We start from the raw sequence: 25,363 nt of genomic DNA, 5'->3' as shown, positions 1-25,363 counted from the left end.
GATAACCTGGGAAGGCCCAAGACTGTGCCAGAATTATTGTGTAGGCAGGTTTAATTCTGAATTTTTCTGCACCTCTCAATTTCCATTATAGAGATTTAGCCTATAATTTTAATTTTAGTCTTTACTATTACTGCTTTTATTACTTCAGGTTTAGACAATTGTGCTGATGCAGATAAAGGGAAACTTGTAAAAATAGATATTGATTTCCTGTAATGTTTTAGAACATTTTTAAATGGGGAAGTAACTGAAAACCCTACATTAGCAACAGAAAATGCTAACGCATTTGTTCCTGAGATTTTTTAATTCTACGTGACCCAATCCCAGGTTACAAAACTAACAGGAAAAAATAATTCTCTTTTTAAGTGGCCTCACTGCATAATTTAAAAAAAAAGTTAGTTAGAGGACATGTAAGTATTTAATTATATTTTTGCACTCTTTATTCTTTTAGAATTTTTAGCATTTTTTAACTGCCAGACCTATGTAAGCAATTTCATGATCCTCCTTATTTTTAAAATTTTAGAGCCAAAATGTTTAAACATCATATATGTCATTCTTCCAGAAACTACATTTTCCTTCTTTGAATTCTTTGGAATCCAAACCTCGTAACAGATAAAAGAAACACAGCAGTATTTATAGTCTGTGTAATGTTGATGCTGAACTCTGAAGGGAAGTGCTGAAACTTCTGTTCTTCAATACCAGTTTACTGATGCTCTGCAACAACTTGTCAAAATAATCAGGGTTTTTCTACACTGTTTGTTCTTTTCTCCTGAAGCCAATTCATAAGCTTATTTTTAATAGTAAATAGAACTGCTTACAATGTATCTAATACACAGGCTTTTAAAATAAACATTTATAAAGAATTTTGAGTCAAAAAACAAAGCAGATTAAGCATGAGGTTTATTTTTTGTCTTCAATAAATATTTGCAACTCTGCTGTCTCTTATGGAGACTGTGACTAGATCTCACATTGGACAAACAGGCACCCCATTGCATTACTGAGCATGTCTGTGTTTCCAGTGCAAAAAGTGGAGAATTGGTTTTTTCGGGACCAAGAGGAAGCACATTCCTGTGACAAAAAATGTTCTCTAGCTCACAGTGGAGTACAGGGGTATGCACATAGACCTCAGCCTTTCTGGACTCTGTGAAAAGTTCTTTTCTGTAAGCTATACACAGGATGCGCCTGTATATGCACCCAGATCAACACCTGTCTGAGCACCAGGAAAGGATACAATCAGTTAATCCAGTCCTATGTCAGAATTAGTATGGCCAGCAATCCACACAGATCTCACACAGGAAGGCTGATTATTATTCTGCCAGACTTGGACCAGTCTCACATTTAGCAGTTGTACTTCTAAAAGTGACTGTTTGAATGTTTGTCGCAGTTTTGTTTGGGGTTTTTTGTTTTGTTTTGGGTTTTTGTTTGTTTTTTTTTTATGTTGGACTCTCCTTCAGACTTCAGACAAGTGTACAAACTCCCATTAGGGATGCATTCCACCTTAATTTACTCCAGGAATGGGTTTTGGTGGTGTTAGGTCTATGACTGGACTCAATTATCATAAAAGTCTTTTCCAACCAAAATGATTCTGTGATTCCTAACTTTACATAATGTGTGGTTTCTTAGTTCCACCACAATTTCCATGCCTCACCTTCCAGCAGAAATAACTAGAGTCCTGCTCAGATGGGATTTTGATTTATCAGAGAATGAGTGATAACAGATCTGTTATTTTCATGCTGTGATAATGGTTACAGCAGATGAAGTCCAGCTGGTTTATAGCAGGGGTAGCGGCTGCAATTACAGTCTGCGTAAACAACTGGCCAGAACCACAGTTATCAGAGGAAAATTAGCTTTTAACAGCAATTCAGAGAGAAATAATTATCTTTCAACAGAGGAGCACCTTCTAGTGGTCTCAAGTGAACATGGCAGCTAGTTAAACAGTTCTCCAAATAAGGAGAGCTAAATGTGCTAAATAAAGAATAGCAATGTATATTTCTGTACACTACTTTTATGATTAAATTCATTATTCATTTAAAAACAAAGGAGAAAAACCAAGCTCATATTGGAAAAAATTAAAATATTTTTCAATTACAATATTTTCTACTCCTCCCCTTCTCCTTGCCAACCTAATAGTTTGCTAGCTTTTTATACAGTTACCTTGAAAGAGTATTTTTGTATATTTTACTTGCAACCTACCCACCCTTTTGCTTTCTTAGTAATGAAAATTTGTCTTCATTAAACAGCAGTTCCAAAGGAAATTTGCCATAAAAATATTACTTTGTTCAGTTTCACTGGTTATTATAACACAGTTTCTCCAGCCAGAGTATTCCTAGTAAGCATAGTTTTTGCAAAATATTATTTGTCCTGATTACTCTTGCAAATAACATAGTATCAAATGACTGAAAATCCATTTTTTTCCTAAGTTACTATTAAATATAGTGGCTATGACAGTTTAGTCTAGTCTGTGGTCTCTTTCAATCAGTATGTAGTAGATAATCCTTTTTGGACACAATTATACAGTGTAAATAATACAAATGAATTATGTGCTATTTCTATAAAAGCAAATTAATAAGCAGTGCTTAATATAATGTCATTGCAGGATACTTATGCATTGGTGCAAGCTAACTATATGAAACAGATTAATACTTAGATTTTCATGACATTTCTCTGAATTTTGCAATTGAGGGAAAAATGTCAAGTGCAAAACCTCAGATTCTCAGGTGATTAAAAGAAGACATAGCTATTAAATTTTTGACTCTATAAACATTATAAACATATTCCTGAGTTATCAAAGTAGAGAACCTGACATTTTTTTTTTTTCTGAAGAAATTTTTCAGAAACTTCAGCCCAAAACTGAAATAAAAAATTTTAACACACGAAAGCTCATTTTGTACCATTTTGTATCGCTTTGGTGGCGCCATTATAAAATAGGTTTGTTGAAATAGTTAGTAATTTGGCATCCTTGATTCCCATCAAGGATTAGTTAGTAGTTTGGCATCCTTGATACCCAGAGTTTAGTCTGATAAGCTTTGGGTAGGCACAGGCTGCCTGGGCCAGCTCTTGGCACAGCAGCGTGGCCCTGAGCTCCGCAGAGCCCCTGATCCCTGCAAGGCAAGCACAAACACAGCCTCAAGAGAGCTTTGCTTTTTACCTGCTGCCTAAGAGATGGAAATCTGCAGGCATCCCCAAGAGAGCAGCATTCCTGCTTTACTCTCTGAATTTAGACAAGTCACATAAAAGTGACCTCTAATTTAGATAAAAATTGCTCCACCTTTGGCTGCCACAGAGATAAAGCTCATGGGATATAAGCCCCAAACCACTTCAAAGTCATCTTAGCTGGAACCTAGCAAGGATAACATGAAGCAAAGCGGTAGACATGGAGAAAACTGTTTGTAAATACCTTTTTATTTGCTGCATGGAAGCGATACAAAATTGAATGTTGTGCTAAGCCCTGAATTCCCCAGATCAGGAACTCCACAGACATTCCTTATAAAATGTTAGTTTTCAGTTCCTTCTCCCTTTTCTGTACCTTTAGCACATTACACTGTCAAGCGTGAATTAAGATCCATATTTTTTGTCACTTACATCTATTAGCAAAAGAGATAGGATATTTGTGAGGTTTTGTTATGTAAAACTGCAGTCTCTCAATCTTTAAGCCTTTTACTCAAGTAAGTTAAAATTAAATATTGTTGCTGCTATGACTCTCTAGGAATGTTTTTCTTCATCTTGCCTCATCTCTTTGCTCCCTCACTGCCCTAATTATTTTTTTCATTATTTGTTCAGCATGTTTGACTTTACCTGAATCTTGCACAGATTTAATTTCTTTTTTGCTTTACTATTAAATGAAAGTGTGCTTCATAGTAGACAGACATTACATCAGTGTCACAGAAAGAGAAAATATTTAGTATGTACATAAGTGAGCCTAAAAAGCTCTACACAGCTGGCCACTTTGAAAGGTCATACCCCAGTGGTGCACATGAAAGCAGAATTCAAGGCTCTGCTGCTACCTCTACTCAGATGTCCAGCCTGCTCCTGGGAGACTCCTTTCCCACATACAGGCACCAGGGACAGTGTGAATCCTCAAAGCAGGAGAGTTTCTGCTGCTCCTGCCAACCCCTGGCATGAGTTACTCAATGGGGAAAGGGGCATTGCCCCTCCTGATGAAAAAAGAAGAATGCAGAAAATCCTGTTTTCCAGCATCTGAAATTAGGGCATGTGCCTCATGTCTCAGCAATCACATTTAGAAAATCTGCATTTCTGGCCTACCTGTGTCATAGGGAACAATTACTGATCCTTCCTCCTTGAAAGTCATCTGGTTAGTGAAGACATTTACAAATTCTTTTTACTTTTGCCATATGTAAAATATCTATGAGAAATGCATACACCACACCTACTATTTGCTAAATAGTTCTTATATCCTGATAATGTATTCAAAATTTTTTAAGGACCAGAACAGGTTGAGGGTTTTTTTTTTTTTATTCTGGAATTAAATATATATATATAGTTATATTTTTATATTATATGTTTATATTTTTATATTTTAAAAAAACAAACATTATAAGGCAGGTGCACAGGCAGGGGAGTGCACAGGCTGGATTCAGGGGGTCCCAGCAGAATCACACAGAGAGAAATGTTGGTTTGTGTGTGAAGGACCTTCATGCCACTTACAGCCTAAGGGGACCAAGGAAATCATGTTCTCCTAGGGACTCTTCAGCAGGCATATGGCAAGGTGATGTTCCACACTCATATTCTCTCCATCTCTTCCTTGTATGGGATAATGATACATGAAATTTGCCCCTGCACTAGGCTGCACCTGCACTATGCCCATCAGGATGCATCTACTAAGAATAAGCTCACTTCTATTTCTGGAAATTGGGGAATGGAGACACATCATTCCCATAAGTGGCAGGCATCATTCCAAAATCACTCCTGGCTTCAAACAGAAAGAAAAATCTGGAACTCATGTCAAAAAGATCAAAACACAGATTTGACACATCAATATGAAATAGCAATGAACTTATTTTTAGTTTTAGTCACTGGATGCTAAATATTATCTAGAGCTTTCCCGTTATGGAAAATCTGACACACGTAGCTCTTCCTGCACTCTTATGCTACTGCTTGGGGAGTGGGGTATGCACCTCCAGTAGAACCAAATCTGCTACCAAGAGAGAATAATCTTTTTGTAGCTATTGCCTGTATTTCTCCAATTAAACTCTATCATTTACTACCCAAAGACTGATTCCACAATGAAGGCTAAGTGCAGACAACAGCAGTCTTCTCATTGAGTGTGAAAAGAGGAAGCAGTGAAATGTTATGGCTCTTCTAAAAATAAGAGTAAGAGAAAAAATCAGGAGGTCACTTGCATGCTTTTCATTTATATTTGAAAGGTCACTTGTGGTCTCCCTCATGAATGATGTAAAGTTTAAAATAAACTGATATCTGAAGTATTGTCAGCTTGCCAGAGCTGGAATCTGATGAGCCTGCAACTCATTCAGTGGCTGGCTGAGAGCTTCTTCTTTTTATGTTGCTGCTTTTTTTTTTTTTCTTTAATTTGAGGATTCTGGCTCTCAGAAATGCTTGCTCACAGTCATTTGTGCGTTATAATTAGCAAATTGCTAGACTGGCCCCTTGGCACACATTTTGTAGGACCAAAATAATTTTATTGTATTGCTTCAACATTTTACTGGTACAAAAGAGGTGAACTGACCCTGAAGCAATCACAGCAGACCTTGAATACCTTCAACAGTATTAACTTGGTCATTGTTGTTAAAATACTGAACAGGCTCTTGAAGACAGTATTTTTTTACCAGCTATCACATTAGTTGTTTTCTATCAGGCTGAAGTCATCAATGGAAAAGAAAGAGCAGGAACAAAGTTGCTGGGTTTTAAGTGACAGTCAGTGTAATGTAAGACACAGAGCTGACAACAGAAAAGAATATGCTCTATCAATCAGCTTAGAATTTTATGCAAGTATTGCTATATGCACACCACTGGTTTCTACAGATGGAGGTATAACTGTTCCTATCACTACCATCAAACAAAAATGGGAAGCAATCTGGCTGGAGAACAAGCATGCAAAAATCTTAACAAATCTATGGGAAGCTTCTTTGGCCAAACAGATCACATGGCTCACTAGCTATTTCACCACCATGAAAGTGATATGCCAACACCAGCAGCAATACTTCTGCCTAGATTTTACAGTAACATGATCCCTAAAATATCAGGATACTAACTGACCATATATGTAATATTGTATGAATTTATCCTTTCACCTAACATCCACTTTTCCCATGTAGTGCACCATCATCCTGAGCAAATCCCAGTCTGCCTAATTTCCACTTGCAATCTTCATTCAGTTAATAAACCCCTTAAATTTCAGCATAAAAGGTCACACTGAAGAGTCTGCTTTTAAGACATTTGCATGATCTTTTAGAGCCTTCCAGAAAAGATGTTTGACAAAAAGAGTAATGTTTTCAGATCACATAGCCTTGGTGAGTGTTTTGTTTGAAACCATCTATCATGAAATTGCTCCCAGCATGGCACTGCTGTCCATTAAAAAATCTGCAACATTTGTGTGCACCCACAGTTCAGTGCAATTCCTGTAATGAGTGATTTATTCATTTATCCCAGTGTCTATGAAGCTCACATTATCATTTAATTTTAAACAAACTGCATACTGTGAACATTTGTAAGAGAGAAACCTATTAAATTTAACATTAATTCAATGGCTCTAATTTACTCGCTGTATTATGATTCCTCCATTTTAAGAAACACAGATTTAGCTATATATATCTTGTTTGCTGTAATTTTTTATAACACATTAAGTATTTCATTTTTCCATCCACGCCATTTAGAAAGGAACTTACAAATATAAATCTAAGAACACTCATTGGCAATTGATTCAAATACAAATACAATACAAACATAGTCTCTGCAATCAGGCTTTTAACCAGATTTTAATACATCCTTAAAATCAGAAAAATGGACAAGTAGAAACATGTACATTTTGTAGTAAGGTTTTAAAAACTAATGTATCTAATATGCAGCAAAAGCTAAGGATTAGTACACATAAAGACCAGTCACAGCAAAAATCCTGGACTGAAAAAAATAAGGTATTTTTCCAAGTATACTGCCCATTTATGCATACTGCTAAAAGTCTATTCAAATTGAAGACTTATTTTTATATGTATAATCTCTAGGCTTTTTTGAGGTTTTAATACCTTTCTGGTCGCTGAGCTTAATCTCTTATCCAGAGATAGCTTCAATATTGTCCCTAACATGGAGTTTTTACAGTAGAGGGTCATGGATTAGAATACCTATTGTACTGGGCTCAGTGATAATGATTTATAAGGATCATATTTATCTATACTGATGCAAAATACACAGCCTGAATTTTGGGCAAACTCCCCCCCGCCACTGAACTCAGAATTTAGGTCTGAAGTAGTGCAGAAGAGCAACTGTGAAGATGCTGAGCAGGTGCCAATTAAAACATACACTTTCTATACCTTAAACACTGTGCTATCTTCCATATAATGCCACAGAGCAATATGAAAAATAGGCAAATGCTTATTTAGGAATTTCGTTTAAGTCAAGATTAGAATGGATTTGTTGAATGCATAGTGTCATCAAATGGGTCAGTTTGTAATAAAGCAGAAAATTAATCAAGCAGATTTAAATAAATCTGGTTTAAATAAAGCAGAAAATTAATCAAGAAATTACCTCTTTATCTCAAGTAATTCTTTCATACAGAAAGAAAAATCAAACCAGGGGTATGTATCTTTATTTTTTATTTCCCCAAACTCCCAATATTCTTCTATGACCTTTCACTTTCCATTGCAAAATTAAAAGCACAGCAGAACACAATACCTAACCAAACAGAAGATATGCTTAGTGATGGATCAAAATAACACAGTGGATAACAGCCAAAAGACAATGTTAAAATTCTACTTGTTCTGACCACATGTCATGAATATATAAGGAATGTCTTAGATAAGGGCTATTTTCCATTGAAATATTTATCATGGGAAACATTTATCAAATGAAATAAGCTATTTTTTGACTGAAGAACAAGAAAAGTAATTGTTTTCTAGTCTTGTTTTAAGTCATGAGGAGTGTCTTGAAGGATTCCCTGAAGATGATACCACTCAAAGGTTGCAACAAATATTATCAACAGAAAACATTCCACTGTGTCCTCCAGCTGAAATCTCTACTTCTCATCAATATAGTTTACCTACTTCCTTATCTCTCTGTAAGCTCAGAGTGATGAAGCCTAAATCAGGTTTTCAGCACCTGTCTTCTTCCACTTTTAGACACATAAGGTGCTATTTCTTTTATTTTTTTAATCCATGACAGTCATGGCTATCAGGCAGTGATTGTCACAGATGGTAAACTGTATTATGACACCATTCTAGCTACACTATCTTTCTAGTTTCTATGCAAACTCAGCAGCAAGAAATACAGAACACAAAGAATTAAAAAGCAGAAAGGCCATAGAGAAAGAAAATCCTTTCCTCTTCATTTAAAGTGAGACAGGCAGACTAATCCTTTTCATTTTCAATTTGCAGCCTCCATGCTGAGCCAAGACCTGACATGGGGAAGATTGACTGGTGCTATTTGGTTTCCTGACTGCAGGAAGTTATACACAGGCCACAAGAAACAACCAGTCACAATTTCCTCTGCAAACAGAGTTTAGCAGAGAAAAAAACCAAAAATAAACAAACAAGGATTTAAATCCAGAGTGCTCCTAAGCAATTATACATTAAAAAAGTAAAATAAAGAAAAATTACAAAAGTAGGAACTACTTAAAGAAATAGACTAGAGAAATTAAAAACCATAAAGGGGTGAACTCATTAACTGCTTGATGCCAGAAGATCCAGAGGACATATTCAATGAGGATCTCAATAAAAGGAATAATTTCTAGGCAATGAAGTCATTAAAGTAGTAGCAAATAACAGGCAGAAAATATTTCAGCATGGGTGTACAAATCTCTTGGAGACACAGAGATACTTGAAGCTGTAAACTCACATTCTCATCCCAGCAATGTCTATCCACACAGCCACACAGCCACATCAGTCAGCAATACAGTCAGCTCTTCAGTCCCACTGCCTGCCATCTGCTCTCAGTGCATCACCAGCAGCATTTCCACTGCCACACTGAGTGGGTGCAGCCCCACAGCACTGGAGCCAGCACAAGGTACGGCTGCCACAGCCCCCAGCTATCCTGGCTGCACAGTCCTTGGCCATCTCATCAGCACTGGCACTCAAGTGATCACAGCACTTCAAGGAGCTGCTGCAGATGACAGCAGAAGCAATGATTTTCCATGAGTTTGGCTGCCTGAGCTGGCTTGCTGCTCTGTCACATCAACAACAGCACTGGCTCAGAGTGATGTGGCTGGCATTAGGAGGGTGGGGTTGTGACAGATCCACATTGGCTCAAATTGCCATGAACCTCAATGTGCAGCCACAAATCAGATTGTACCTACACCCCTGCTGCTTGCCCAGACCACAGCCACAAATATCCATAAACCAGCACTGCCTTCAGGGTCAGGAATTTCTTCCCCATTAGTTTCCTCTCAATGCTGACCCCATCTTAGTGCTGCCACAAACATCAGAATGGTCAGACATGTGATCCTTACAGAAATAAAAGATGGGTGCTGCTAATATGGGTAATATCCTGTTTCACTGAGCAACTGCACAAAGCAGCAGACACTGACAGACTTTCCCTGTTTGGCAGCAAGACTGAATCAAGCCACTTTAACATTTATGTTTAGCTACATATGATATTCACTTACAAATCCAGAAGGAATTATCATAATAACCTACCTAGACAGAAGATAATGACTCTGTTGTCCGAAAAATGTGTTCTCAAAAATAAAAATTCGTGTCTTGATGAGGTCATAGCCTATAAAAACTTGTTCCACTGGTTGTCTAGCCTTTCAGATAAAAAAAAAAATGCTGGCTATTTGCCACTTCCAAGCACTGGACCTTGCATTACATATGCTGAACTAAAAGTTCTGCCCTTCAAATTTGAGCAAGTCACTCTCTAATCTTCCCTTTATCCTCTCAATCCTCTCACTATTGGGCAAATTTTCTAAATTTATCATCAGTTTCATCATTTTTCCTTAAACATCTTCAGTTTAACAAAATTTCTCAACTGAGGAAGCCAGAATTGAAAGCATTCTTTGGTAGCCCTTGTACCAGGTAAAATCCTCTCTTTATGGGAACATTTTACATTTACCATTACACTACGGTAAAACAGCTGAATAGTCTTCATGATGCTAAATTATTTTTCAGAATAACTACTTCAAGAGAAGTCTGTATTAAAAGTCATTTGATGTGGCTTTGCTTGCTCACTCCTCAACACAACGGCTTTACATCTGATTTATTGAAACAATAGTGGCTCTCTCTTGATCTTAATAGAACGAGACAGACTAAGGAAACGGCCTATTGCTCATGTGCTTTGAGGTGTTCCAGTAACCATCCATCCTGCAGTGCTACCAGTATAAGAATATGGGGGTTGTCCATCCAGACCAGCAGCAACACACCCAGAATCAGATGTTTCAAACAATAGTGCAACTGGCAGAGATGTAGGAATGTGCCCCCTGTTGATGGAGTAACCAAATTATCCTTTGTCTCCTTAAAAAGGGAATAATCCCAAAAGTTTCTCTCCTCAGTAAGGTAAAAAGACACCTCATAGGACCTTGGGGACTTCACCTCAAACTTAAGGAAAGCTAACTGGACAGAAGCAAAAAAGTCCCGCCTATGCAATTTACTAGAAAAAGAAGAAAACAAAAGGAACTAATCACTTTTGTGAGGTGTTCTAGCAGGAGCAAGAGCCTGTTGCCCCTGGCTTGGGTTTTCTCTGTAAAGAGCTTTGTTATTTTGCCATTTGTTAAAACTTTTCTGTTTCCAACACTACCACAGAAGCCATCCTGCTGATTTTATGCCATCTGAGATGGCTGAGCTATCTCAGGTGTGATATAGGTCTCCAAGAGCTCAAAAGATCTGGCTCAAGGAGACCCCTAGATTTGGCAGAACCAAAGAAATCTTTTCTACTGAAGATTTCTTGTTATCTCTAGAACATAGAGACAGCCTGGAGCCTTCAGATGCAACATTCTCTACAGGTGAATTAAGACAACAATGGATATTTTTCTATCTCTATATATTTACACCTAAGTTCTCAGTCTCAGATTTTTTTTCCAGAGCCATTTCATCCCCTTCAGTTAGTTCATGTACAGTACATTCCTCAGTTAAGTCACTGCTTGTGTATGGAAACATTTACTGTCATGTTTTTCCCCATTTCCCACTTTTCCATTTTACTGATTTGCTCTTGTACTAAAACAGAGACAGGTCCTATCTCTCTAAAATTCTCGTTTTCACATGGGAGCTCTTCAGCACAGCTCTGCTAATATTTACAAGAGCCTCTGCTTTCACTTAAGTGTCTTTTGACAAGACATGAAGAGCTGCTGCCCCAAGGAAGAATTCCTTTTCTTCAAATTGTTGAGAAATTACATAATAAGACATAAAAACTTTTCTGATAGTGCAAAGCAGTACATTTGTAACACAGAAAAACTGAAAGTTACTGGCCTCCCAAGTATTTAAGACATGTCAGCTTTCACTATTTTTATCCTTTTTTGACTGAAGTCACTGAGAGTTATGCTATGGCATTAGTTTCCATCACAGTGTAAGCTTTGATGTACTGAGTTCTATACAGCTCTAAACAGTAGAAGTCATTAAAAGCAAAGTTTACTAAATTGCCATGAGTAGAAAACTAAATGGAAAAGTCAGAAAGCCATTACCAGGAAGTCAGCAGATGCATCTTTTAACTTACCAAACAAGCACTGATGGAAGAGAAATTTCCCAGCTATCAGTCCTGTGAGAATGGCAAGGAGCCACATAAAGACCTTCAAAAATCTCCAGCCTCCTCCTTCAGGGTATTTGTTTGTTACAAAGGAGAAACAATTACCGACAACAATAACATTGGCTTCTGTCTGACTGTGGGATACTGGGTCCTCAGCAAATATTAAGAAGTTAAAGAAGATCACTAAGTAAGCCACAACTAAGCGAGACCATGGGTGCTGGAAGTAGTAGCGGAAGTCTTTACCCATCCTCAGATACTGCAGAAGTGGGTTTTGCCTGTAAAGACACAAATGCATAATGTTATATGAACTCCAAATTCTCAGAGTTTAGAAGAGACTCACACATTACAAAATCAAATCATTGCAACCTTGTCATCAGTAATTTTTAATATTTTAGACTTGACTAGAAATGAAAGTTTCAATCAAAAGATATTGTTAGATCCAGACACAGGAAAAACTGAAATCTCTCCCTATTCCAATGTAAAAACAACAACCAAACATATGTACATTGCAGCACAAGATTTTCAGTTTCAAATAACTATACTTCATGCACCTCCTCCATAATTGGGCATGAAAAGAATGAATATAAGAACATGGCAAGACACCTAAAACCCAGATTGCCTTTCCAGCCACACAAAAAATACAACACAGATTTCACAAAAAAATTATGCTAAGCCTAAATTAAATCTTTTTCCATGTAGGAGAAGGATGGAACCAGCCCAGAAGTCCAGAGGTCTTCTACTGGAAGCTTAAAAGCATATGACCCAGAAAGATCAGAAACGTGTGCTCACATGAAAGAATAACATCTTGGAAAAGTTTCTAGAATTAATTCCTGCAAGTCAGGCAAGCCTGTATAAATCTTTTCACTGACTTCAGAGAGTACACCTATATTTTCAAAACCATAAAATAATACACCCTGAAAACAGGCTGTTCTGTATGAATGCAAAAACTGTATTTTGAAACCTGCCTACTTATTAAGTACTGCTATAGAAACATGCAACTGACCATGGACCATTTTAGTTGTTTGCCATTTGATTTCTTTTTCTTTTATTCACAACCAATTAGTTGTTTCACCCTCTTCAACCACTTTGTATGCACAAAGATACAAAGTCTTTGTGCTGTAGAACAAAATTATTCAAGCGACACAGTGTGTAGGAAGAAAAAAAATGTGTCTAATAATACTGCTTGTTTATTACAGCATGATCCTTCAAGGATACAGTGGCAAATTTTTGCAAATGTCATATGCCCTGCAGAAAAAAACCCAAAACAAACAAGAACCAGCCCACAAAAGACCTAAACCCCCTATCAATTACTCTTCCCTTCCTGGACTTCTAACTTAGGACTTCCAAACTTAGAAATGGCATAAATTTCAATGTTTCCCTTTAGTTAGTCCCAAAATGATTTAATTCCATAACCTAATTTATATTAGTAAAATTGCAAGTAATCCTGTACCTAATAAATGAAAAGGATAAAAGAACCCCTCGACAGATTCAGACAATGCAATCAGTAAATAAAAGAAAGGAATAATATTCCATTATGCATAAATTACATATGAAAAAGAAAATAATACCACATTACAGAGTTTAAAAGTTGGCACAAGAAAGTGTCGGTCCTTCGAAAACTTTATGAAAAAAACTGATTTAAAGTAGGGGTCGTTGCCTAAGAAAATACCACTCTGGGGAGATTAAACTGCCTTTCGAGCCATAAGGATGCCCAAAGCTATTTCTTGTTCTCCTTTCGTTCTGTTACCATTAAGAAAAGTTTTGGTATTTCCTTATGTGTATGAGCCATCTTAAAACCCGAATGGGGCCGGAGAAAAACAACTACACGTCCTGGTATTTTTGACAGCTGCCGGATAGCCGAGAGTTATCAAACACCCAGCTGAAGACGCGGCTTCTTAGGAAGCGTTTTATAGCATCGGAAACCAGTATTAGCAACAGCAGCAGCGACAAATTGCTAACAAAAATCCTGCTCCTACCCACCTCAACGCCGAAATCGCGAGTGCCGACAGCGCCGCGGACCACACGCCCGTCCCAACCTGTTAAATGGACCGGATTGCCCCTGCCCCCGGCGCACACCGGGACCCGCGGCCGCCTCCCCCGGCGCGGTAGCTGCGGCCGCCGCCGCCCCGCCGGGCACCGGGCCACGGGCCCCCGCAGCGCCGCCGCCCGGGCCGCCCGCCGCACTCACCGCCGCGGGGATCCGGCGCCGCGGGCGCGCCGCTGCTGCTGCTGCTGCCGCCGCTGCTGCTCCTGCTGCTGCTGCTGCTGCTGCTGCTGCTGCTGCCGCCGCTGCTGCTGCTGCTGCGGCGCGGCTCGGCGCCCGCCCGGTGCGGCTCCCGGCGGCGGGCGGCCCCGCTCCGCTGCCGCGGCCGGCAGGGCCCCCAGCCCCTCGGGCGCTGACAGCGGCGCTGCTGCCGCGGCGTCCCGCCCCCCGGCCACCGCGGGAGGCAGCGGCTGCGGCGGCGGCGGCGGCTGCGCTGCTCCTCTCGGCTCGGCTCCGCTCCGCTCCCGGGCGCGGGAGAGCGGCACCGGCAGTGCCGCAGCCGCGGCGGCAGCGGGCGGCGCCGCTGCGGCAGGGTCCCGGCGCCCCCGGCGCCCGTGCCCGGCCGTGCCCGCCCCTCCCCCGGAGTCCGCCGGCAAGGACTCGAAACGTGCGCGGTGCGCCGCGGGTGTCTTTATTCACCCCCGGAAAGGGTGGCCGGGGAGCCACGGGGGCTTGTCCAGCCGCCCAGGTGAACGAAACCCGAGCAGCACTCAATTCCCATCGGTCAGACTCCAGGATTATGCAAATTTACAAACACGGAAAACAGGCGGTCAAAACTGGCTATTTATTATCCCAAAGCAAAAGTACAGGGCTGGCAATAACAGCCGGATCACTCAGGACGAGCTATGAAAACCCTCATATTTGGGATGGGAAGGAGGTCTACACCCAATTTACTTACTTGGAAAGGGGCTATGCTGAGGCTCCAGGGTGCACACCCAGTCTGTACGGTCACTGTGTCGGGCAAAATGCCCCTGTGCTGCCTGCCAGAGTTGTTGACGTTGCACTTCAGCCGAATTGTCAACCAAAGCCTTTTAATGTGGGATGTGGTCCCTAGTGCCAGTGTGCTGGTATTGCTGACATCCCAGGAAAACGTGTACAGGATGCCCTTAGCATTGCATTATGACTGGGATTTAATGCAGTATGTACTAGTTCTGGTCATTGCTGAAGACAGATAAAACAAACTTGAAGTTGCTAGACACAATATATTTTTGGGAAAAGTCAAGTAGCTCCATTGGAGTGGGTATCTGAAATTTGGCATCAGACAACTGGCTGCTTCAGGCCAAGGCATACAGGAATGTGGCTGAGATCCACTGAGAAATGAGGAAGGCTCTTTAGAAGACTCGCGTTGCAAAAGACCAGCACAATCAGAACAAGCAGCTGAAGATGACTTGTGAACCCCTTCTGTACTTCTGGCAACGCAGTATTATGTATTTTTGTAAATAAATGTAACTGCTATTGAAGATGTCCAACATAATCACCACATTATCTTCCTCAGTGGAATCGTCTGAGACCCTCAATTTTACGTAGAAAGATGCAGTATTCAGTATTTCACACTAACACACCCCAAGCTATCTTTACAGTAAAAAGAAAATTCAAAAAGCAAAATCATCATGTGCAATATGAGAGTACAGAAATACAGTGAAAGCACTGCCTGTTCATGCAACAGTTCTGTGTGTACTGCCACGCTTGCAGAACTCTGTCTCCTTATGTTCAGCTAATGAGAATCCACAGAGAGGGAGGCAGCATGCACTACAAAGAGATCATACTCTTCATGCACCTACACATCAAAAAATATTCTCTTCAGCTCAGATTGGAACCCACGCTACTACAAAACATCCATGAACGTTTTTTTTTCAGATAGTAAATCAGTGAGCAAGTTTTTGAAGTCACTAAGTTAATAAAATGAAAATCATCTACTTTTCTACTAAAGTAACCAAAAGCATAAGCACTCCATATATCTCCCCCAAATTTCATGTTGTTCATTTGCTGTTTTAAGAGGAAGCTGATATAATTTTTAAAAGTGTAGTGTTTCACTCATATATAAAAAAAAGATGGACTGCTCCTATTTCTTCTTTTTAACCAAGCAATCAAGATTTACTTGATGAAATACACACCTGAATATCAACAATTAACAAATAATATCAGTAGACGAGACTAATCAGGCCTGCTCACTGAAAGCCAGGGACTGCCTGCAACAGAAGAATATAAACAAACTCGTACCTACAAAACTGTCAGCAAATTAAAAAGCCAGAAGTAAAACCAGTAAATTGAACTTAAAAAGCAGGCTGAATCAGGACAATGAGTCATCTTGTAATGTTAGTTTTGATACTTGTGAATGGAACTAATCTATCAACACTCCTACTACAAAATAGCACTTGTGTAAAGGCTGCCATTTTACACCGAATTTCCAGCAGAGCTGTAAGTATTGAACTAACCATATATTGATACTACTAATTGATATTACAGTATCAATTTTTGTCTGAGTGTCATTTTACACTCAGATATGAGGAGTCAGCACAATAGTCTGTAACTGGAATGTTCTTTTTGTAATAAATTATATGAAACTTCTCATATTTCAGTTTGTGCCCACTGCTTCTTGTCCCTCACTGAATATCACAAGGAGTCTGTCTTCATCTCTTCTCCTCCTATCAGGCTTTTAGACACATCAATAAGATCCTCTTCCTTGAGCTTCCTCTTCTCAAGGTTGAACAGTCACAGTTTTCTCATCCTATCCTCCTTCTTTCATTTGTGGATGCACAAATGCCTCTTCCCTGGCATGCTTCTCATTAAAGGTACTTAATTCCCTCAAACCTCAAACCTCCACTACTCAGAGATTGTGCTCTTAATGTATTTTTCTTCCATCCTGCTGTTGTGGGTTGATCATGTCCAGCAGGTAAGCACCCACACAGCTGCTAGCTCACTTCCCCCTGTCTCCTTCCCCAGTGAAACAGGGAAGAGAATAGGAGAAAAAGAAAGAAAACCAGTAGGTCAACTGAAAGATGGTTTAATAACTAAAGGAAAAGAAAAGTGAGAATTATAAAATGTATTAAGTAAGGACTAAAAAAATATGTGCTAGGGCAACCACTCACCAAAGCCCACAGAAGACCATCAGTCTCTGATAAACAGCTTTGAATACACCCTCCCCTTTTCCTCCACCCTGTTTTATTGGTGGGCATGATGTTATGGATTATATGGGGTCAGCTGTCCCAGCTCTGTCCTCTCCCAAATTCATGCCTACTTGCTGGTATGGGAATGTGGGCAGAATGGGAAAGCAAGACAGCCCTGATCCTGTGCAAGCATTGCTGAGCAATAGCCCAAACACTGGCGTGTTTTCAACACTGTTTTAGTCACAAACACAAAACACAGCACAATTTCTCTGCTATGATGACAGTCAATTCTGGGCCAGAAGCAGTACACCTGTAAAAACATCCTTGGAACAAAAGACTCCCTGCTTTGGAATTTCACACTCATGATTATGACCACATGTCTCAGCTATAACACTTCAAACTTACTCCTTATCTCATCCCAAATTCATTTCTTACTATCTTCTAAAAGAAGAGAAAGCAGCACAATAAAACATGAAGCAAATGGGGGAGGAAAAAAACACACAAAAGCTGGCAACAGTGTGTAACTGAAGAACTAAATAGTTGAAGAACTTAGAGGAAAGAAAAGGCAAATAGGTACATCTCGTGGAAATGAAGAATGTTAAGTTAATCAGAGGCAATGATATATCAAACACTAATACTGCTGTACAATTAGATGTGAAAAAATAGAATTGTGTAAAAAAAATGGAACAGCAGAATGCTTCTGCTGCATATTTGGAAAACATAAACAGTAACAGTGTTTGCATATTACATAACATGAAATACTTTCCATTAAATCAATAATATGAAAGGATAGTAAACTGCATGAACTAAAATTAAACACTTATTTTTAAATGGCAGGTTGAAGAGTTATTAAAAAAATAAAGACATGATAGACAACAATGTTAATAATTAAGTTTGCTTCCTAACTGCTGAAATGCTGAGGAAAATTCACAGAACTAGAAGAAAGTTAATGTTGTAATGAGTGAAAGGGAGAAAAACAACCACATATGAATGCACATGTGTGTACACATGTTAAGGCAAAAAAAATAGTGAAAAGGGGATTTGGATATAGACTTTCAGAAATATAAGTGATGCTCCAGGTAAAAATGTTAATGGAATCTTGGGATGTGGGTGATCAAAATGTACTTTTTGATTGTTTTACACTAGGTTTTAGATTACTAAGAGGAAGTTAGGCATGGTTTCATCGCTGTTGATAGGTTAAATCCCAAAAAAATTTTTTTGAGCAGAATTTAATATATAGATATTTATTATATATATTTAATATACAGACACCTTTACAATACTGGTGGAAGTAGGAACAAAAAAAGCAGTAGAAGAACCAGAACTTTACATGACCTTTTATTTATGATCAAGCAGAACTTCAGTCCCAGGGTCAAATGATATAGGGCTTACCAAAATTGAAGCAGAACTGACAGTTTTGAAGATGATAGTCCAATGACAAACCTTACCCTTGAATTAATTACTTCTGTTCACCCAGAGCAAGTTTACTCCAAGTAAGCATGATTCTACTTCAGATAATCCATACTGGTTTCAAACAGACAGGCAATATACACTTAGCCTTGATGAAATCACTAAAGGAGAACTGAATGAAGTGAATTTACCCCACTCATTAAACACCTTTTAAGTATATCTGCTAGCCATATGGATGCTTTCAGCAAGTATAACAGCTACATGTGACTTCTGCACTAGAAAAAGAAAGGAATAATCAGCTTGCAGCTACTCTGATAGTGGCATGTACAGACTTAGAGAAAACACAAAATAAGAATAAGTGGGATCTGAGTTCAGCCTTACACAGATTCTCTTTAACCACACTGTGCAAGTTGGTTGCAATGGTACAGGAAGACCATAAAAATAGAGCTAAGCTGGAAGACACAAGTGGCAAGGTAAATTCTTTCAGAGAAAAAATATTTTCTAATATTGCTGAACCCTTGATGTGTTGTGGACCATTTTTGCTGGATGGTAGCACTCGAAGAGCTGTGGTCAATGGCTCCATGTCCAAGCAGAGACCAGTGCTGAGGGACCCCTCAGAGGTCAGTAATGGGACAGGAGATATTTAACATCTTTGTAGGTGACATGGGATTGAAATGCACCTCAGCAAGTTTGCCAAGCATACCAATCTGTGTGCTGTGCTTGATACACTGAAGGGATGACATCCAGAGGAACCTAATCAGGCTGAAGAGGTGGGTCTGTTCAAACCTCATGAAGTTCAACAAGGCCAAGTGCAAGCTCCTGCACCTAGATGAGGCAATCCCAAAGGTACAGGCTGGGCAGAGAATGCATTGAGAGGTGCTCTGGAAAGAAACACAGGTGTTGGTGGGCAAGAAGCTCAACATGACCTGGCTATGTGCACTTGCAGGCCACAAGGCCAAATGTGTCCTAGGCTACACAGAAAGTAGCACAGGCAGCAGTGCAAGGGAGGGGATTCCCCTCCTTTGCTCCACTGTCATGAGACATCACCTGCACTATTGTGTCTTACTCTGGGGTCCCCAACGTGAGAGGGACACAAACCTTCTGCAGAGAGCCCAGAGAAAGGCAAGGAAGATGATCAGAGGGCTGAGACATCTCTACTGTGAAGACAGGTTGAGAGAGTTGGGGCTGTTAAATCTGGAGGTTTATTTAATACTAAAGAAACATTTGATTAAAAATAATGAGGGGAAATTTCTTAACCTTACAAAAAAACACAAGACAAAAAAGTCCCATTTCTAACATACTGTGCCTCATGATGCTCCTCTAAAGTGCAATGAACAACTCTAGTGTGTACGACTACAGTACAACAATGCATTGCCCCTGTAAAATAAAAACCCTGGAGCCTTTACTGTGTTGTCATTTTAATTCACTACTTCTTGGTCCTGTTTCTGTTAAAAGTAGGTGTAGCATGACATAAAAATTTTGCATCTTGAGAGAAGTACTTTTTGCATCATGGCAGAAGTATTCTTTTAAGCTCAAGCACAGTATGATAACTCAAACAATTAAATGACTTTATTTTCAAATCTCTGCATACCTGAAATTGGTGTATGCTATCTATTACAATAAAAGGATTGTAATAGGATTGTAATGATCATGCATTGCCATGTACAACTGATCAAAATAGGGAAACAGAAATGCAGCCAGGACAGGGAATGTTATGAGGCACTGGCTGCTTTGTTGGCTGTCTCAATAGAGGCTGTGGCAAAGCAGACACTGCACTAATGTAAATGAAGAGCAAATCTGATGCTGCCAAAGCAGATCCCTTCAGGTGTCCTGCTCAAAGCACGGCTGGTCCAAGCAGTGGATTGAATACAGGAATAGAAGGGACATATGCTTGCTAACAGCTTCAATATGACTGTCCCTATGGTAGCAGTTGGTGAATCAGAACTATAATCTCACTGAAAATAATTGTGTATCAATGCTAAATATGAGAGAGCTAATCATAGTCTGAAGAAAATTAATAAGGGAATCATATATATACTGCTATGTCTAGAGAGTTGGGGCTTTGCTGTCTGATCTTTAGTTTTGAAGTGATGAGAAGACCAGGTTTTGTGACCTTTCTTTTCAGCTTTTTCTTGTCCTTTATAGGGATATGCAGTATCTATTATGCAATTAGACTTTTTCAATGTCCAAAGAACAGCCTGTGGTAAATGCCTGTTATTTTTATCTCACACTAATGCACTGTGAAAAAGCATAGTTATGCAAAAAAAAAATTCAATGATAAATGTAATAATTTATTTAGCAGCTGGAAATCTGTTGAAAATGGACACACACTTGGACTAACTGCCTGAGAGAACAAGTAAGAATGCACAGTGGACTCAAAATATCCATTGTTCTTTCATCCTCAATTTCCTTCCATTTCTAAGAGCACGGTAGTGAGTGCACTGTAGAATCTTTTGGAACTAACATGAAGTACTGGAGTCCCCCAGCTTATGCTGAGACATAGCTTATATCTGAGTTTGTGTGTGCCTGTGAGGGTCTTCTTCTGCTGGGAATCAAGTGCAAGGAGCTGAGCTCTAACAAAGTAGGCTGACCTAGTCAAAGCAGTCACAGTGCTAGAAAGGAACAGTGTAACTACTTTGGGTTGCACTGCAATTCTTTCTCTTACCCTTCTTCCACATTTCTCTCTATTTAAACAGTAAGCACTGCATAGTAAGGATCTGTGTTATATTTTATTCTCTAACATTTCAGAAATGATCTGCCACATCTCAGAAATGCTTTCCACAACAAACTAACTGGCCTTGTGGAACCCTTTTGGGATAAAACTTCCCATGTTCTCTTGCTACTATTTTTATATTGTAATTCATGGGTAGAAGAAATTGGGTGTCACTTCTATATGACTCAGATGAAAAGCCTGTCCTACTGAATTCTTCTCCTGCAAGTAAGACCCCATGAGCAGGAGGAATCCTTTGTCCCAGGTCTTCCCATTCTTTCACCTCAGCTTAGACATTCCTCAGGTCTTAGCTCTCCTCATGAAGCCTATATAAAAATGTGGAATTATCTAGCAACAGTTTGAACCTTTCCTTATCTTCTTTGGAAATTTGGATAAGACCATAAAGCAGCAATAAGAAGCATTGGAATCAATAAGGAGTCGTTGGAAGGAACCTGATACTTGGTGAATAAGGAATTGGTTGTATAGCTGCATGCAGACAGTAGAGGTCAATGTCTCAATGCCAGGATGGAGATCAGTGATGAGTGGTGTCCCCCAAGGACCTGTATTAGCACCCATACTCCTTACTTCTGAGTCAGTGACATTGACAATTGGATGGAGTGCACCCTCAGCAAGTTTGCAGACAACACACTGAGTGGTGCAGTTGACTTGCCTGAGGGATGGGATGCCATCCAAAGGGACCTGGACAAGCTCAAGAAGTGAGTCCATGTGAAACTCATGAGGTCCAGTAAGGTCAAGTGAAAAGTCCTGCACCTGGACTGGGACAATCTCTGGAATCAATAAAGGCTGGGGGATTACTGGATTGAGTCCTGCTGAGAAGGACCTGGGGGTACTGGTGGATGAAAATAAAATGGTAATGAGCCAGCCATGTCTGCTTGCAGCCCAGAAAACAAACTGTACTCTGGGCTACGCAAAAAGAAGTGTGGTCAGCAGGTTGAGGGAGATGATTTTTACCCCTACTCAGCTCTGATGAGATTTCACCTGAAGTACTGCATCCATCTCTGGAGTCCTCAGCACATGAAAGACATGGAGGTGTTGAAGAGAGTCCAGAGGAGGGCCATAAAAATAATCAGAGGGATAGAATACTTTTCTTATGAGAAAAGGCTGAGAGTGTTTGGGTTGTGGAGAAGACTTCTCCTTGCAGTTTTTCAATACTGAAAGGGTGTTTATAAGAAAGATGAGAACAGTCTTTTTAGGCCTGTAGTGAAAGGAAACAGGATAATGGTTTTAAACTAAAAGAGAGTCGATTCAGACTAGATATAAGGAAGATATTTTCTACAGTGAGGGTGGTAAAACAGTGGAAAAGGGTATCCAGAGAGGCAGTAGATGCCCCACTCCTGCTGACATTCAAGGTCAGGTTGGATGGTGCCCTGAGCAACCTGATAGAGTTGATGATGTCTCTGCTCATTGCAGGAGGTTGGACTAGATGGCCTTAAGGGTCCCTGCCAACCCAAAATGTTCTATGATTCTATGATCTGTTACATCATGGCCATACGATGTTACATACCATGGAGAAACAGGCAGGAATCCGGGAGCTCAGAAAGGCCAGGCAAAATGTCAAAGAAAAGATAAGATAAATGACCAAAACTTTGAAATAGTGATACTCCTAGGCTACAAAGTAAAAACTCTCAGCAAGGCCCAGCGACTCTGCAAACGCTGATTAAGAAAGGAAGTGACTTGGGACTTTGTCTTCAGCATCAGGTGCAAACAATGCCTTGGCCAGAGCTGTGTTTGCTTCCTCTGGAATTAGTTTGTACTAGCTGTACCTTGTCAAGAGAGGAGCTGCCATCCCTAAAGTAATGGAAAACAAGATAAACAACTGCACAAATCAGCACGGTGCTGATGTCTGAGCTGATACTATTTCATGATGACTCAATGCACTCCTCTAAAGTAAATAATAAAAGAAAGTGGAAATGGGCATGAAAGGAATGTTGCCCAGCATGTCTCTTTTGAGTTCACTAGGAAAATTACTGGATCCATGCAAGTGCTGCACCATTTTATCATCCTAGATCATCAGCCACTAAAAGCATTTCACATACTTCCTACTAGTAGATCCTGTTTGTACCAAAGTCAGTGAGAGAATTCTTAATTATTTCTATAGGGTTATTATATCTTCCACATAATGTTAGGAAAAATAGAAGCATAATCTCTAATTTTTGTAATATGCATTTTCACCTAATCATTGTGTATGCCTTGGAATTATTTTTTATATATTGTAATAACAGAACATTTGAGTGAGGAAATCTTTGAGAAAATTACTGCTTTCCAGAGTACTCAGAGCTACCTAGCAGCTCATTAGATCATGAAAACTTCAAATACTGCTCTATGTTTAGACATGACTACTGGCCAGACAAGTCACCCCTGCAGGAGGTAATTAACAATCTTGGCAGATAAGATCTACTCTAAATCTAGGCTGTATTGTGTTTGGTGGCTCTCTGCCAGGACTCAGTAGCTTTCTAAAAGGGGTCTTTCTCCAGTCACCATGTGCTGGGCTGCCAGTGTGATCATCCAAATGGAACTGAAACAGTCCTAAGCATATTTTCTTTGTCTTGGAGAAAAAGCTAGCAAATCAAATGGAGTGGAAGGTAGAGCAGTCCTAACTGACATGAAAACATACAAGGAGAGGCTGCTGTAAGACATACCCAATCTCCTAAAAAATAAATAGATACTTGAATTTTTTTTTCTATCTTGAGTTACACAAATAAATGTTTTACAAGAATGCAAATAGCACCTCATGTTTGTCTTGTAGTTTTTTTCAAATACATGATCTCCATTTTTAATATAAGTGTTATTTAAGTGAAGTTTCTATTTGGTAGTATGAAGACCATTTTCACTCCAGCTGAATGAAAATAGTAATACGGCTTCAGTTACTGCTTCATTATATCATCTTTGATCTTTATGATTTGGATAGGAGTTTAATGATTTAAAGCAGTTTAGCGAGAATCTGAAGGACACTAAAATTCAGAACTTTAGGAATCTTCATTAGCTAGAAAATTCCTACTTGCTCATGTTAGTTTCCATGCAACATCTCTTCTTGGGCATACATCAAACACTGTAATATAGGAAAATATATGTGATACTGAGATTTTAAAGAAAATAAGTTTGACTTTCAGTTTGTCTTTTTGCCAAAAAGGTGCTACAAAATGTCAACGTGTGCCAGTCTTGTTTCATATAAAACTGTTGTTAAGATCACATTCCTGCACTTCAGAGCCCTCAGACTGGTGGAAGCTGTAGTGGTATGTCCTCAGACAGACAAATAAGACAATCTGAATACAGTGACAAATGTTGAACCATTTTGGTATTTCCAGTCTAGGCATAAATTTCCACTGAAAAAACCAGTTCCACAGTCTTAACCACACATTCTTGTTACCACTTTGTGACAATAGTAGTGGTTCTGGGGACACATGACTAACTGGAGCAAGGAACTGATTGGTGTTTTCAGGACATCTGTCTATCAATGAAAACTTCTTTTTCCCTCATACATTTTCAGGCAACTCCATCTGTTACAAGCACTAATACCAAAACAGGGATAACCCTAGAATTTAGAACCTGTGTCAAGCTGGGGATCAAATAATTTAAAGTAATTGTGATAGAACCACATCTTTGGTTGCCACTTTGACTGGATCTCCAGTACTCTTTTCCTCTTGAAAAAGCTCTTATCCAAGAGTTTCTTTCTTTTTTTATATAATCCTGGTGCTCCTGGAGCCTTACAATAGAGGAACAAGAGCCAACTACTGAGTACCTGGTAGGTGCTACCTGTCTCTTATTTCCTGGTTTCACATGAACCCTTTTCTCTGTTTCTTTCAGCCTCCTTGCTAGAAGAAAGAAAAACTGCAGCCTCTCTGTTTGCCCAGCTGCTGTCAGTCCCAGCTCATTAGCTGGTGACTTGTCTCCACAGTGACTCTGTATGTGCTGGACTAGCATTACATAGCACAGTCCACATAACAGTTACAGTGCTGTTTCACATTTCCCAAATAGGACACTAAATCCCACATGTTCTTTAAACTGGGGATCTGACAAAGCACAGGCACCCACATTTATCAACACAGCTGACTTCAGAAATTCCTGAGCTGCAGCATCCTGGAGGCTGGAAGGTGAACCAGGGAAGGATTACCATGTGCCACCTTCCTCTTCAATTCTTGTCTGGTCCATTGGGTTGGATATTTGATATGCCCTCTTACAGCACTTCTTGTGTTCCCTAGCTGAATAGCAGCCCATAAA

General features: G+C 39.6%; 1 protein-coding gene across 4 annotated transcripts in view; it reads right to left on the bottom strand.

Moving 5' to 3' along the window:
• TMEM117 (transmembrane protein 117) overlaps positions 1-14,901 on the bottom strand; it is a 177,670-nt gene extending 162,769 nt beyond the window's left edge. For 3 of the 4 annotated variants that reach the window (XM_059473336.1, XM_059473338.1, XM_059473339.1), the window contains exons 1-2: positions 14,796-14,901; positions 11,824-12,128 (exon numbers count right to left, since the gene is read on the bottom strand). In XM_059473336.1, coding sequence (XP_059329319.1) covers positions 11,824-12,100 — 277 coding nt within the window. In that variant the 5' untranslated portion in view covers positions 12,101-12,128; positions 14,796-14,901. Of the gene's footprint in view, positions 1-11,823; positions 12,129-13,833; positions 13,910-14,795 lie in introns of those variants that run through there. The other variant, XM_059473337.1, reaches the window with a different exon arrangement.
• Positions 14,902-25,363: the final 10,462 nt, after the last annotated feature.

The sequence above is a fragment of the Ammospiza nelsoni genome, chromosome 5, assembly GCF_027579445.1.
Source record: "Ammospiza nelsoni isolate bAmmNel1 chromosome 5, bAmmNel1.pri, whole genome shotgun sequence".
NCBI lineage: Eukaryota > Metazoa > Chordata > Aves > Passeriformes > Passerellidae > Ammospiza > Ammospiza nelsoni.
The sequence above is the reverse complement of the archived record's forward strand: the minus strand, read 5'-3'. Positions and strand labels throughout refer to the sequence as shown.